The 15,711-nt window shown below is 32.9% G+C and overlaps 1 protein-coding gene across 14 annotated transcripts in view; it reads left to right on the forward strand.

Moving 5' to 3' along the window:
- Window positions 1-15,711, forward strand: part of LOC129757385 (protein phosphatase 1 regulatory subunit 12A) — a 211,625-nt gene that overhangs the window by 134,419 nt on the left and 61,495 nt on the right. For all 14 annotated transcript variants that reach the window (XR_008739689.1, XR_008739677.1, XR_008739680.1 and 11 more), the window contains one exon: window positions 369-419. Coding sequence is in view for 1 of the 14 variants with exons in the window: in XM_055754594.1 (XP_055610569.1) it covers window positions 369-419 (51 nt within the window). In the remaining 13 variants the exon portion in view is untranslated. The remainder of the gene's footprint in view (window positions 1-368; window positions 420-15,711) is intronic.

The following is a 15,711-nucleotide window of genomic DNA, read 5'->3' on the forward strand; positions in this document are numbered from 1 at the left end:
TTTAGTAAAAATCGGTTGAGAAACACAGCGTTTTAGCGGAAAAAGTGTTAGGGGTCATTTGACTCCCGGTTGCATAAATAGGTATATACAAAGTGTTGGTATGTTTTGTGTTAAATCATGATTAATTCTGTGTATTTAACAATATGAGCTACTTTTTTCCAAGTTACGACCGCCTTGTAGTATTGCTCTGATAATGATCGTTTCCACACTACTTATCTGTTTTATAAAACAAAAATGAAGAACTTTCTTAGCAAAACATAATCGTTTGGCAAAATTTTGAAGTCAATTTGCAGCTTGTTTACTCATCATTTCTAGTTTGTGATTGTCAAACCATTAAAACGGACATGTTTGTTTCGTTTCCTTCGCAGGACATTGACCCCGATAGGCAAGATTCTCCAGTCGACGGTGAAGACAAGGAGGTAAGTGCTCAAGTTTAATTTTTTTTATCAAGTGATTTGAAGCAATAGATGAAAGTCCTTGGATGAATATTATGTAAAATATTTGATAATCTCAAAAGCAGTTGTTTTTTCAGCAGAACACGTTCTGAAAAGTGCAATGAACTCATCGTCGTCTAATTCTTTCTACCAAGCCGGGACAAATTTTATTCCTGGTAACAGTATTAGCAACGTCGCACATTGGCCTTTTAAACCCCGCCTCGAAGAAAAAGCTATTCGGCCTCGCGAATGGACGCGCTAAATCGTGTGCATGCAATGCATACACTTTACCCGAATTGCTCTAGTTCTAAAATTAAATCCGCTTCCAATGACATACCTAGGTACCTACGGTTAGTTTTTGCCATTGAAAGCCAACGGTGTCCCTAGGTGGGGCCAAACTGTAAGAAGAATTCTAATTACAAACAAAATGCTCCCGGTTGCGAAAACGTCTGACTCGCTTCCGGGATCAGTTTACATTGTTTCGGAAAGTGTTTCCCCAGAATTTACCTTTAACTGATCAAATTCGGTTACGTCACAATTTCCAAGTGCATGACCACCCAAGTAGATTTCATCGCTATCATTCTGCTTTTTTTTCTCTCTACCTCTTCTGTCGTAATCCTGTCATTTATCATGGGCTTAAAAATAGTAAACATCGTACGTCCCCAAGACAGGCAGGCCACACGTCCGTCAGCATGACCAGATGCAACGATCTCATGGCGGAAAAGTGAAAATAAACAGCAGTTCTACAAAGCCGTGAAGTGACGTTACTACGTTTTCGCGGGGCCTGATCTTGTCTTACAGTTTATGTGTACTGTGGTTGCATTTCACAACACTTGAGTACAATCTACCATTAGAATCCCGGAATTAACAACCGAGTGCATCTGCCTTACATCATTTGCTATTTTCTAAAATAGGCACTGAGGCGACCAAGGGACTAGCACTCTTTTAGAACATTCAGAAGCATTCCTACCTAGTTGGTCGGATTAGACATGAAAATAACTTCGAACCCGTTGTGTTTATTTTTATTATTTGGACTAGTAATCACACCTTTCACGAGGAACATTTCCTAGCGATTTTATGAGGCCACCCTAAGACGTAACATTCGTTTTGGAAAACGTGCTTGAATTCAACATGAGTCGGTGCGTGCGTGCGTGCGTAAGTGCGTGATCTTCCCGGATTGCGTGGGAAGAACAGCAGAAACAAGCCCCACTGGATTACATTGGATCCGCGCGAAGACTCTCACCGCTCTCTAATGCTCTGCTGCTGTTTGGTTTCCTCCCGTTTTTACGACATTGTAAATCAATTATGAGCTCTTTCCGCAACGGCGCGATCATCCATCCGAAAGGAGTCTTTTCCAAATGACACCACGAGTCTTATTTTTGGGGAAAACAAGCAGCTTATCTTGGCCGTTTGATGTCGAGTCGAAACAGGAAAAGATCCAAAAATAAACATTTTTCCCCGGCTTTGAATCTAAGAAATCAAGAAAAACCGATCCAGAACGGACGAAGTGAGTGATCCATAAAATTCTATGACCACTCAAAATAATCCGAATCCGAGCATCAATATTGACCGATCAAAACAACACAATCGCCGTCTATTTTCGGAACAGCCTTGAAATGGTGCATGGTTCCCGATTGGAAATTTTCTAAGAGGAAAAAATCACCTCAGTCGAACTAAGGAAAACAAACATTTTTCCACGTGAGAAAGCACTCCTGCCTGGCTGGCTTGCGGTTCGAGGAGGAAGTGCGACGAAAGATTAACGGCATCGCGTATCCTTGGTGTTTTCGTTCTCATACGATCTACGGAAAATCGATCGTTCGTTTTTCCTAGTAAAGGGTTACACAAAATGAAAACAAACCCCCACGATTTATTAGAATAACGTAGGCCAAAATTATCGCCGCTTTTGTTAGGAAAACATTTGCGGTGAATTTTGAGAAGTGTTATTTTGGTACCGAAACATCGTACTCTGAATAAAAGAGGAGGTGAAGGTGGAAATTTGCTTCTAAATTAGGTGCGATGTGAAACAAGGCATTCGTTTGGACGACGCTTGAATGGCCCCGTAGATCGTGTTAAAAAGTTCAAAATAAAAGGAAGGCAAATTTTGCTATGAGAAGGTGCTTGCAAAACAAACCGACGAAAAAACATTAAACTTTTTACGGATCACGGGAAGGGGTCGTTCATCGAGCCTGAAGTTTGTATGGGATTTTGAGACATTTTGTACGGGAGAAACATAAAAACCCAGTTTTTCATCAATAACTTTGGTTCCCTCTGGTCGATTTCTTTTGAATACGGTTTTTCCTCAAGACCAATTTATGACAAATATTTCATCCCAAGACTGCATTTCGGCAAGATTTAAGATATCAAAGATACTAAGTATCGAAAATGGGCTAAGTTTATTAAGGATGGTATTCGTCACTGTATGAGTCGGGTAGGTCAATTATACAAACGCCTCATTAACAGTGATGAATGTCGCCCTTTAAAAAGTTAGCCCATTTTTGAAGCCTAGTAATTGCTTTACCTTAACTCTAATCGAAAAACAGTTTTCGAATGAAATATTTTTCAAAATTTGGGCTTAGAAAAAAAACGGATTCAGAAGACCTAGACCAGGTTTTAGAAGAAGACCTTAAAAAATATTCTACTTTTTTTTAGAGATCTTCGATGTAAAAAGCCGTAGTAAAATATAATTTTAAGTCATCGATAATTTTTACCTTTTTGTTTACATTTTATCCTAATAACAAAATTTCAAAAATTCATTTCAAAAGGGCGAAACCTGCCAAATGTATACAAATCGAGTTAACGGTCATCCCGGATGTACGCGGTTTCACTTTACCTAATAAACGCGGTTTTATCTTAAAATCACAGAAAACAGACGTACAAGCTCGAACAAAAAATCATCAAAAAAGTGTGTAAAATTTCAAATGCTATCTTAAAAAAATACGTTAGAAATTAACTGTAAACAGTGCCATCTATTGCGCCGTTCAAAAGTTACAAATCAACTTTAAAGTGCACAGTTTTCGTGAAGGCGTAATCGTAATCTCACAAAAAATCAATCCAATTTCTCAGTAAAATTTATCGCTTTAATTTATTGCTAGATAAATGAAATCAGAGTAGCTTTTAACTGGGCGAAATTTCACTTTCTTTATTTTTGCACTACTACGACGGTTAAAAAAACTAACAGCTTTGGTAGGTATCAGTTTTCGCATTTCATGAACATTAATTTATGTTAGAAAACGCATTGCCTATGTCCAGTCAAATATAAGAACAGTCTTGACGATCAGTCTCATCCAGCAGTACTGATTCTAGGCATCTCAAAGCGGGTTACTTTCACATATCACTTTAGCATCCCGCTGTTTAAAACTTTGTATTTATAAAAAAAAATTGAAGGAAAAAGCTAATAACTTTTAAGAAATTTTTTTATCATGCAACATGATGAACATATTACGAAATTTCAACAGCGATTTTCTTGAAGCATGCCAAGCAGCTCATAAGACCTATTGAAAACTAACTAAAACTTAGTCATTTTTTCTCAGCTTTGTTTTGACAGTTCTCTTTGATGTGTTTGGAGACATCTGGTGGCCCAGCCAAAAAACAAAAATAGGTTCAAGAAGGGTGTTGGGATTTTTATACAAGTTTTTTTGGGCTAGCTTGTACGTCTGTTCTCTGTGTTTAAATAACTTAAAACTTCCAGAAAATCGATACAATTCAATTGGGCGATACTTCCTGTTGATGCATTTACGTTGGAACGTGAAATTACGCCTATTCAAAATGGGGTAATTTTTCTTTTCGTGTAGGGCCAATAGGCTTAATCGAGTTGACCGTGTGTGACAAAACGGCCTAATTAGTTTTTGCGTGTAGGACCAAAGGACGAAACTTCAAAACCAAAACAAAAAAGGCCGATAAAGCTTGCTCTTTACTCTTACTCAGATCTCCATAAGAATGACAGCTAATCTGAGTGAAATTGGAGTGAAGGCTATTGTTTTCTCTGTTTAACACACGAGAAATCGTATACCGGGATTGCGAGCGTGCCCATCGCCCATTGGGCGATTCTTGCAGGCATAACTAGAATCGAAAACAAAAAAGGGCGAAACTTGAAAATCTCTGAAATTTAGTGAAAAAAGATAAAGTTTTTGATAACCAACGAACAATCAGTGAATATAATGCATATTTTTCGTTTTTGTTGGACAAAAAGTGGTCGATTTTTTAAATAGGATTTGATTACATGTTCCGAAATTTCAAACGCGTTTTTCTCGTTTCGAACTAACTTCTAGTTTCGCCCTTATGAAATGTTACGCTAGAATTCTTCTAGAATCTCGAATCGAGCATTAATTGGTAATGTTAAAGCACAAGCATAATTCACTCAATTACAAAATGTTGAATTTATTCTCAGTCGCGAAAATTCATGGATATTTTTATAAAAATTTGTTAAATTTTACAAAATTAACACAAACGACACAATTCACATAAAACGAAAAAATTGTCAAAAAATACCAAATTAACTGAATTGTGAAAATGAACAAAATCGACTTAACAAAAATCTCAAAATTGACAAAATCGAAAAAAATTAAAAATTTGACGAAATTGACTAAATCGACAATTAAAAAATTTTGAAAAAAAAAACGACCCGTCAAAAGTGACAAAGTTGACTTAAAAGACAAATTGGTAAATTGGCGAAAATGATAAAATTTACTAATTCGACAAAATTGACAACATTGACAACATTGACCAAATTGACAACATTGACAAAATTGAAAACATTGACAAAATGAGTAAATTTTTAGAAAATTACAAAATTGATATAAAAAATTGCTGAACCCTAATTAGCAAAACTTACAAAATTTGTCAATTACAATTACAAAAAGACAAAAATTTCTAAAATGACCAAAAAGACAAAAATAACAAAATTCACAAAAATAACAAAATAATAAAAAGGACAAATTTGACAAAAATGACCAAAATGATCAAAATTACAAAATGACAAAAATTAAAAATTGAATTAATTTGAAAAATGTAGTATTCTGACAAAATTGTCAAGTTTATTAAAATAACAACATTGACTAATTGAAAAAGTTGGTAAAATTAATGAAACCGACAATATTCACAAAATTGCCATCAATGACAAAATTGACAAAAAAAGGACAATAAATGACACGAACGACAAAACTGAAAAAACGATGAAATTGACAAAATGAAAAAATACAAAAACTCTCAAATTGGCAAAAATAAGAAACCTAATTTTTTTTTAAAAGATTACAAAAATGGACAAAATGCACATATTGACAAAATTGGCAAAACTGACAAAATTGAAAAAAATGACAAAATGAAGAAAATTGACAAAATTATCCAAACTGACGCAAGTGACAAAATTGACTTAATTAACAAAATTAACAAAATTGACAAATTTAACACAATTAACATAACAGACAAAATGGAAAAAATTGCCATTTTTTCAATTTTCTCAATTTCGTCACTGAACTAATTAGTTCAGTTTTTAAATTTTTTCTATTTGTCAATTTAAAATTTTGTTAATATTGTCATTTTTTATTTTTATCATTTCGTTCAATTATTTCATTTTTTGTCATTCTTGTAATTTTTGTCATTTTTGTCTAAAATTTTACGTAAATGAAATAAATACGTAACTGACGTTTTCGAAATTTTGTCAAATTAGTCTATTCTTTTCATTTTTTCCAATTTTTAATTTTTTTTTCAAAATTATCATTTTTGTCATTTTTTTTCAATATTGTCAGTCTTATTCCAATTTCGTCAATTTTGTCATATTTAAACTTTTTATATTTGTCATTTTGAATATTTATGTCATTTTAGCAGTTTTTTAATTTTCGACATGTTTGTCGTTTTTTGCCATTTTTGATCCTTTTTTCCATTTTTGTCATAATAGGTCGTTTTAGCCTTATTTGACATTTTTTGTAAATTTAGTCTTTCGTCAGTCTTGTCCTTTTAATCAATTTTGTATGATTTGTCAATTTTGTCAATTGTAATAATTTAGCTTATTTTGTCATTTATTCAATTTTGTAATTTTTGTCATTCTTGTCAATTTTGTCAGTTTAGTCATTTAAATTAAAATGAAAATCAAGCAAAATTGAAACAAAAACATTGATAAAGCTTTGTTATAGTTCTGTTTTTTTTTTTTCATTTTATTGTCAAAAATTTTTCAGTTTCGTCTTTTTTTTTTGTTTCGATTATCGTCGTTTTAACATCAGCATTTGTTCGATGTTTACTCTTGGACTCGAACTCACGGACATCGGGTCAGCAGGCAACTGACTTGCCAACTCAACTACATTTATCACAAGCTCATAGCCTTATCTTAATTTTGTCATTATTTCGTCAAATTTTTTAATTTAAATTTTGTCATATTTTTGTAACATATTTTTTATAATTTTTTTCGGATTTTTGTCATATTACCTACGTAATTTTTTGTCATTTTACTGACGTATTTGTCATTATTTTGTAATTATTTGACATATTTTTGTCAAAATTTTCTAAACTTTTCATGCCCTCCTTCATAATTTACCCAGATTTTTGTCATAGTTTTGACAAAATTTTGTCATATTCTAGAAAATTTATCATATTTTAGTCATTTAAATGCCATTTTTCTTCCATATTTTTACCAGCTTTGCCATAATTTTAGTGTAGTTTTATGTTCTCTGTGGTTTCATCATATGTTTGTCATCTTTTTGTGATTTTATTTTTAATTTTGTTATTATTATTTCATGTTTGCAAATTTTTTGTCAAATATTTGTCCCAATTTAAGTTCTGTCATGTTTGTCATTTTATTGTTATTCTATTGTTATTTTTCATTTGTGTTTGTCATTTTATTGTCATTTTTGTCAAAATATCGTTATATTTTAATCACATTTCTCATAGTTTTGTCTTTTTTTGTGAATTTTTTGTCGAATTTCATATTTTTGTCATAATTCTGTAATATTTGTCATATTTTTGGCATAATTTTTTCACCACATTTATCATATTTCATTCCAATTACTGTCATATGTCACTTTTTAGTTTGTCATATTTTTGTCATAGCTCTTTCAGATTTTTGTCATTTGATTGTCAAATTTTAGTCATATTTTTGCCACAGTTTTGTTATATTTATGTCATTATTCTGTCTTACTTTTATTACATTAGTCATATTTTTGTTTATTTTTTTAGTGATTTTCCAGAATTTTAACATATATAAATTGCTATTAGCTATAGAGTTGTTTTTGTCATTTCTCACGCACATTAACTGGCGTTTCACTGGAGTGTACAAACGAGAACGGGAAAAATAACCTCCAAAATTCCTCCCAATTTGCAAAAATTGGGCAGCCAGCCGACGAATGCGGTCGTCTTGAGGTTAAAGATTCCAAAATTTAATAGTGTTCGTGAAATGCCCTAAATTATGACACGAATACTACTAGCGGGAAATAGAGCTATTGTCATTGCTATTCGGGATTTCTGGTTAAAGACAGTCATTTTCCATCAAATTCTTTAGCCCTTTCACTCAATGCCCATATTGTGGGGGGTTCATGCGTTTGCATGTGAGCTAACTGAGTCGATTTGAGGTCATTTTTGAATTTCTCAAGCCCTGGGGTCTAAAAAGCTTCGTCTTGTTCCAAAACTCTTCCTTAATTTATAGCAGTATTTTTAAGTAACGTTTACATGAGTAAATTTGGACTTTTAGGTTTGTATGGGAAAATTGATTATTTTGTACTGAAAAATCAACACCACTTTTGTTTCTTCTGTGAAATCGAGTCTGCTTACGGTTTTTGTGCTAATTTATAAATTTCCTAAAGGAAATTTTCCGCTGAACAACTTTGTTCGTAATTTCGTTTCTTATTAGGCAAACAAATTTATTAGTTGTTTAACAGAGGTATGTCTTTTCGCATTGATAAACAATAAATTCAATTGACATCACTGCTAGTGCCTCGCGAAGTATTACATGAAAAGTAGTCATGCAATGCCTCGCTAGGCACCCAGCAGTGATGTCAATTGAATTTATTATTTTTCAATGCCAAAAGATAAACCCTGTTAAACAACTAATCAATTTTTTGCCTAAAAAAATACGAAGTTTAGGTCTTCGACAAAGTTGTTCAGTGGAAAAACCATAAGCACAGAAGAAACAAAAATGATGTTGATTTTTTAGTGCAAAATATTCTTTTTTTCTATACAAACATAAAAGTTCAAATTTACTCATGTAAACGTTACTTAAAAATTCTGCATAAAATCATGGATGAGTTAATAAATTTTTGAAAGTTAGACTTGAGAAGATCTTTGTCAGTAGTTTTCAAAGTGTTTCCTACCGCCTCTAGAGCAAATTTGTTCCAAGATACTCTTAGGGGGACGGTCTGCTAAAAAACATCGAAACAGGAGAGCGGTGAGTGATAAAATTTTGAAAACCCCTGGTCTACTTGAACATATTCTAAAGTAAATTCGCCAGCAAAATTATAATTTATTTAAAAAATATGCATTTTACTCCATCGTTAACGAAATTAAACAAACCTTTTCGAACCAGAGGCCATTGGCTCCGCTCCTATTTCGCACACGCTTAATTTCCTAGAACTCTATACTTGGATGTATAATCTTCTTCTGTCAGCGTTGCGTTGTAATAAAGTGTGACAAATGTGTTCGCCACAGACCGCCTGGTGTGCACCAAATAAACAAACGCGTGTCAGTTTTTGACTCTGGTGGTAGTATCTAGTCTGGCAACCGAAATGGATGCTGACGATGATGATGGCTGGTGAAATTAATTGCACCATGTTACGGTAACGGCCAAATGAAAGTATATTACATTTAAAAATTTGGTTACCGTTTCACACTCTTTTCGGATTAGATTTTTCCATTTAAGAAATTTTGGTGATGTCCCCAGTTGAAGAAAAAAATCGCACAGGCATTTCTCGGACATCACCTGCTTGTCAAAATTTACCTCTAGGTGAGGACACTTTTTTCTTTTTTTTTCCTCTGAGCAGTGATGATTGACCGTTTGATGCTGTGAAAAGTGGACCGAAGTATACACATTTTTTTATCGCTCCCTCCGTTTTTTTTTGTTGACTGAGTTTTGGCACGAGATGTCCTCCTTGACCATCATCATCGTCATCAGCTAAACCAAACCAAACCTAATCCATATGATCCGGGACCCAAAGTCGGAAAGTGGAAAAAAGTGTCATGGTCAAATTTCGACACCCCCAAACTGTGACCGTCGTCTCTCCCCCGCTGAAATCTAATGACCGGTTGGGAAAATAGCCGCCCGCCATTAGATTCGGTGTTTTTGGGGCAAATGTAGGGAGAAGATGAGTGCCACAAAAATATCGACAACACAATGAACAAGTCCAGTGTCGGTAAGTCAAACAGTGGAAAACTAGTTTTTTAGCAAAATTTATACATGGTTTTTTTCTCCATTTTCTTTTATAAACATTTCGGAAATTATCTCTGGAAGCTTCTAAGTCATTCAAACAAATAAAAGTCGGAAAAACCTTGCTTCTTATTCTTGGAACCATATCATTCCATCATTCAATTATAACGAAGCTCCTAAAGACAACAACCAAACTTTGTAGTAGGTACCAATTTTCACCTTTTCCCCGAAAGGATAAATCCGGCCAAGAAAAACACCAGGCATCCCAGACATTACCGGGAAATTTTGCGCCGTCTTTGTTCATGGAAACGATGGAAAATCAACTCAAACCATGTTTTACCACGGAAACTTCGCTCTTTTCCGATTCCATTTCACAGTAGCGTTCAATCTCACGGCTCTCTAAATCGAATCTGTGATCGGATTACCGTAAGGTAGAAAAATGCCGCTTGGCAGAGGATAAACTCCAATAACAATTTTTTTTACTAGGGTAAGTTTTCTTCATTGAGGTATTTATTTTTAAAAAAGGCGGATGAGCAAAATGTAAAAAAAATCGAATTATTGGCTTAGAGAAATAGAACGTTTGAAGACCTACTTTTTAATTCCATATCTCAGATAACATTTGACAGTGGAGGGTGGATACATACATAAATTTTGTTTTTTATTAAAGCGACGAAAACTTAAAACTATTCGTACCTATCGGAAGAATGCAAGAGAGCGCTAGATTTGGTTTCATATATAGCCTTCGAATCATTGCCAACGACAATGTTTTCCACTTCTTTCATTGGTCAATTTTACTTAATTTCCATCTGATTTATAGCCATCTGGATGTTAGCCATCTACTGCTCGTTTCAAAGAGAACATGACAATGATTTTCTTACTTGAAGCCCGCGCGGGAGCAAAATCATTTCAATATTTACAAACATGGCGGACTTTCTATCATATCCGATTTAAACTGACTTCAGACGACATTTTATCCGGTCATTTCACTATGCAGTTGGAATTGCGATTTGCCATTTAAACGACTTAAGTTATCATTTCTGATACGATTTCATGTTTGCTATGATTTTTTTTGGACAATATTTTGTATTTGAGATATTGAAAAAATAAGATAATATTTTTGCTGGGAACTTAGCTATCAAACTTATAACGTGATTTTCTGGAAACAGCGGTGCCGTTCGCTTTACTTAAATCGATACCGATTTTTTCCGAAATTTGTCTCTACATCGCTCTGACATGTCGTCGATTTAACGTGTTTTCACCATAAGGCTTTTGATCGATAAATAAGTGGAAAGATCACGGTGAACAATTATTTTGAAAAATAAAAAACGGAAAATGGGGTTTCTACCTTTTATTGATGAATTGCGCTATTTTATCGAATCTTCAGCCTCGATTAATCATGAAAGTCTCTGGAAACACTATAGAACAGGGGTGAGCAACCTCTCGAAACAACGGGCCACTTTGAATTTGGAATCTTTTCGGAAGGCCTCTCTCAAAATAATATTTATTCTAAATAGTTAGCAGTGCATTTTTGAATAGCGAAATTTTTTTTGACGAAAAAATAACTGAAAAAGGGAAAATAAAACGAATTCATAAGCCGAAGTTGGATAGGTACATATTTACATATTATTTGCTTCCTTTTTTTATTTGAAACGACTATTTTTGAAGCTCTTTCTAAAAAGGTTTTAACCGTTTTGTAGGAAAAAACCCTTTTTCGTTCGAACTGATGATTCGAACAATTCATCATCACTTCAATTTAAAAGTCTCAGTTATATTTTATAGTGAGCAAATCACTGTCTTCTCAGTCGAATCGTTTTTCAAATTTATATACCTTCCTAACATCCTTTTTAAATTTTGTCCTGGAAGACCCTATTTTTTCTTCTAACGATGAAGAATCTGTTGTTTTTTAAAGATTGTAATTTTGTATAAGATCATTGCATTGTTGCATGTTGAGCAGGGTTGTCAAAATCACAAAAAAATCAAAATATCACAGATTGTTAATCAAACATTGTATGCATTCATGATACTAGAACATTTTTATAGATTTCATTTTTCTTAATTTAATTGAGATACCACTGGGATAGGCTTTAAAGTCACTCATGAAAATCTTATGACTTTGGTAATGTGGACTGCTTAATTTCAAGTAAAACTACACAACTAATCGATGTTTGGCATGATTTGTCTGAAATAGCACCATGAATAATGGTCACCAACTTTTTGGGTCGAATCACAAAACGACAAATATCTATTGTTTTTGTCGAAAATCCAGAATTTTTCTCAAAGACTTTGAATGCTGAGTCATGTCGATAAAAAATCTAAAACCGTTAACAGAGTCTTTATTCTCCAACTTTCCTCATTTATTTTTATTTTTATAATTTTTGTTCAGATCTAGCTTTTTTTTAATTTGATGAAATAATCTAATAAAAAAAACTGCTGAGCCTATTCATCATACAACTTTATCTTTGCCTAAAACGAAAAAATAATGATATCACAAACTGACTTGGAAATGTCTTTGATCGTCTGTAGCTTTCCGATTTTTTTTTTGTTTACCCTCCTGATCCGCGTTCATGGATTTGAATTAAATAATATTGCATCTAGGATTTTAAAAGAACACAATATAAATGATTGGGTTGCAAATGCAATTACGAAAAGTGAAGTGCATATTTGATCACGTGACTAATATATCATTTTTTTAAAACTGGTATGGACAAATATTTTACAATTTTAGAATGATTAACAACTCATCGTTAAAAAGAAATCAGGAAATGAATTAAATTAGAATAATTTTTGAAAAACCTTAAAGTGTAAAACATTTAAAATATGTTAAAATGTGTATACAGGATGACAATACGTGACCAATCTTTTCCATGAAAAAATGTATGAAGGTCTATGAAAGATATTGTTTGCTATTCTTGTTTTTTTTTTTCGGCTCAACGATAATAGCCAAGTTTCCAAAGAAAGTATAAATTGTTTGGTTGATTCGATTGGTATTATATTAGTTTGTTGTTAGTATTTTCAAAAAGTAAGGGATTTATTATTATTCTGTATATGTAGCAATTTCCAGAAACAAAATGGAATGTATCTGATTACAATTTTTGAAGAATTTTGTCGACACGTCTCATCTGAACGAAACTCAACAGCAGTTTTATGATATTTCGGTAAATCAAAAGCCGAACAAAATATTTTTGCGCTATTTTCCAATAAATGATGTTTATATGACTTTGTTCGTTCAACAAGTTGTGTATTTTATCTGAATTCACAAGTTTGCTGAAGACATGGGTACAAAAATTTAAAATACTTTTGAAACATGGACTACACGAAAAACTAATTATTTTCCAAAGTGGCTCCTGCTTTCCTTGAGTACCATAATCCGGGGTAATATTGATCACTTTTTTATATATTCTTCGATTATTTTTTCTGTTAAGGGGAATGTGGCATGTTTCATATTTTTAAAATCAGTACTGGACTCCAATGAACGTAAAACATGGTTGCAGAAATTCATTAGACCACTTTAAATTTGATTAAAAAATCGATTTCGTCTCTGTTTTGAATTTGATGCTTTGGGGTTACATTGATCAGTAACTATTTTGACGGTTTTGATGAGTTTCCTTGATCACAAAGGATACAAAACACCTTCATAATATTTACAAATGCTAGTTTATCAATTTGATCTTACTTTTTACCGTTTTCTTCCAAAAACATTTATTATTGAAAAAAGTACCATTATGTTGCATACATTTAGGGGTAAAAATTAAAACAATTGCAAAATAGTTTGAGCTAAAAAATACAAATAAAATTTTACCTTAACACATTCTTCTAGGCGTTCCTACTATTTCCTTTTTCGTTTTTTCTTCAAAGTTAACAATTTGATAGGTTTTCTATCCATTTGTTCAATACGGGCTTACTGTTGGAAAATGTCATTATTTTTTAAATATCAAAAATTTATAACTAAAAGAGTGTAAAAATAACACTATAATTATACATATTCAAAGAAAAAAAATAGTTCTTTCACATTCAACAACCCGTTTGCTTCTAAATGCTTTTTGGTTTCATCAGGAGAGCTGTTAATTTGCAAGCCTTGGAAGAAGTAGATATTTAAAAAATTTTGAAATTACATTTTTACTAACAGAAAGAAATTTCAAATACAAACCAAATTTTGTCTATTGGATACTCAATTCTTAGGCTTTCAAACGTAGAAAACATTTTTCAAAAATTCAAACTATAGATTGAGTTATTGATGATAATGTGCAAAAATTTATTGTTGGTCAAAGACCAAAGATACCCCGGTGATCAAAGTTACCCCGTTTTACGGTATTTTGTTACTTATTTCATACTCTGAGCAATTTAAAAATATATATATAAGAGGCTCTATTTGCTTCTCTGAATGAAGAAGGGGCCTCATCATAAAAACTTTCTGTCTACACAAAACCCTTAGGGGAAAGGTTTCCTAAATGGGCCTATCGGGTTAAATGGCTCTATGGCTGTTTGATGAAATAGCTGACTAGACAGCTTATCTGACCAATGCATTTTGAGGGAGATACGCTTAGAACATAAGGCAAGAAAGAATTTTATGAATTAACAAACTCAAAAAAATTTAAAAAATCATACAAGGTTTTGATACATTTTGATGTAATATTTCGACTTTTAAAAATTATACGTAAAGAAGTTTAAAACAAAAACTAGGATGGTTTTTGTTTCTTACTCAAATGAACTTAAGAAATTCAACATATTTCAGCTTTTGTGGACGTTTAATAATGATTATATAGTGGAATAATAGAGTGTTTTTGTATGCCCCCATCGTGTTTGTAAAATGCCTCCATCTTAAAATAACAGGTTAAATAGAATAAATGAATGATTGTTATCACTGAACCTTCAAATCTAAGCTCTGAATAACATCTTAAGAGAGAATTGAAGATCTAAAAACAGATTTGATAAAGTTTTTCTCATGGATGAACTGCCTCCATAGTATGGCAACCCCAACTTTTGTTTTATTCCATAAAATTATAATACACATAGATTTTTATAAAACTTCAGCTTTGTCGTACGGAAATTATTACTTTCTAGCAGTTTCAATGAAATTATACGGAAATATTGCCCAAAAACAGAAATTTTGTTCAAAACATAAATAGGCGCATTTAGCCCGCACGGTTTGAGGTTCGGCATTTTAGACAACACTTAGAATAAAATCATTTTCTTGGAAACAGAAGAAAATTTTAACATAAAAATTACTCCATTGTATAGAAAACAGATGCCTGCACACGTGTATATATATTTTGTACATATATTCGATGTGATATTTGATTAAATCAGTGTTCTGCTTAATAGGCGCATATAGCCCGCTCCTCCCCTACACGTTAAATACGGTTTCTTTTGCTTGACTAATTTTCAAACTATGCGAAAAGCATACATGAGAGTCCCAACTCCCATCCCCCATACTCTGGCCTGTAAAATTTTATTCCATTTATTCGATAAGCTCTCACAGGATGCAAAATAGGCGTATTGCGTATGGCATATTTCTTGTATCTAAATACTCTCCCCTCCCAAATTCGTTAAGGTTTGCTCGATTAGTTCTCGATTTTCGCAAACAAAAATGTATAGGAACTCCCCTTCCCTCTTCCTATCGCTCCAGTGAAAGGAGGGAAAAGCATTAAATAATCACAGAAAAAAAATTTGTGCTCAAAAACCCTCTGTCAAATTCGAATAATAATTTCTCGAGTGATACCCAAACATTGTATAAAAGCCTCCCTCCTACTTCTCCTCTTCCCATTGGAGAGATGGAGGGATCTCAAAACAAAAAATAACAATCTCGTGCGCAAATCCGTTTCCATGTGCAATTTGGTTCCATTTCTTTAATAAGTTCTCGAGTTGTTCAAAAAATTGTATGGGAGTCTCTTTCCTCCCTTCCTAGCTATATCGCTAATGGAAGAATGTAGCGGT

This window comes from Uranotaenia lowii, chromosome 3 (genome assembly GCF_029784155.1).
Source record: "Uranotaenia lowii strain MFRU-FL chromosome 3, ASM2978415v1, whole genome shotgun sequence".
Classification (NCBI taxonomy): domain Eukaryota; kingdom Metazoa; phylum Arthropoda; class Insecta; order Diptera; family Culicidae; genus Uranotaenia; species Uranotaenia lowii.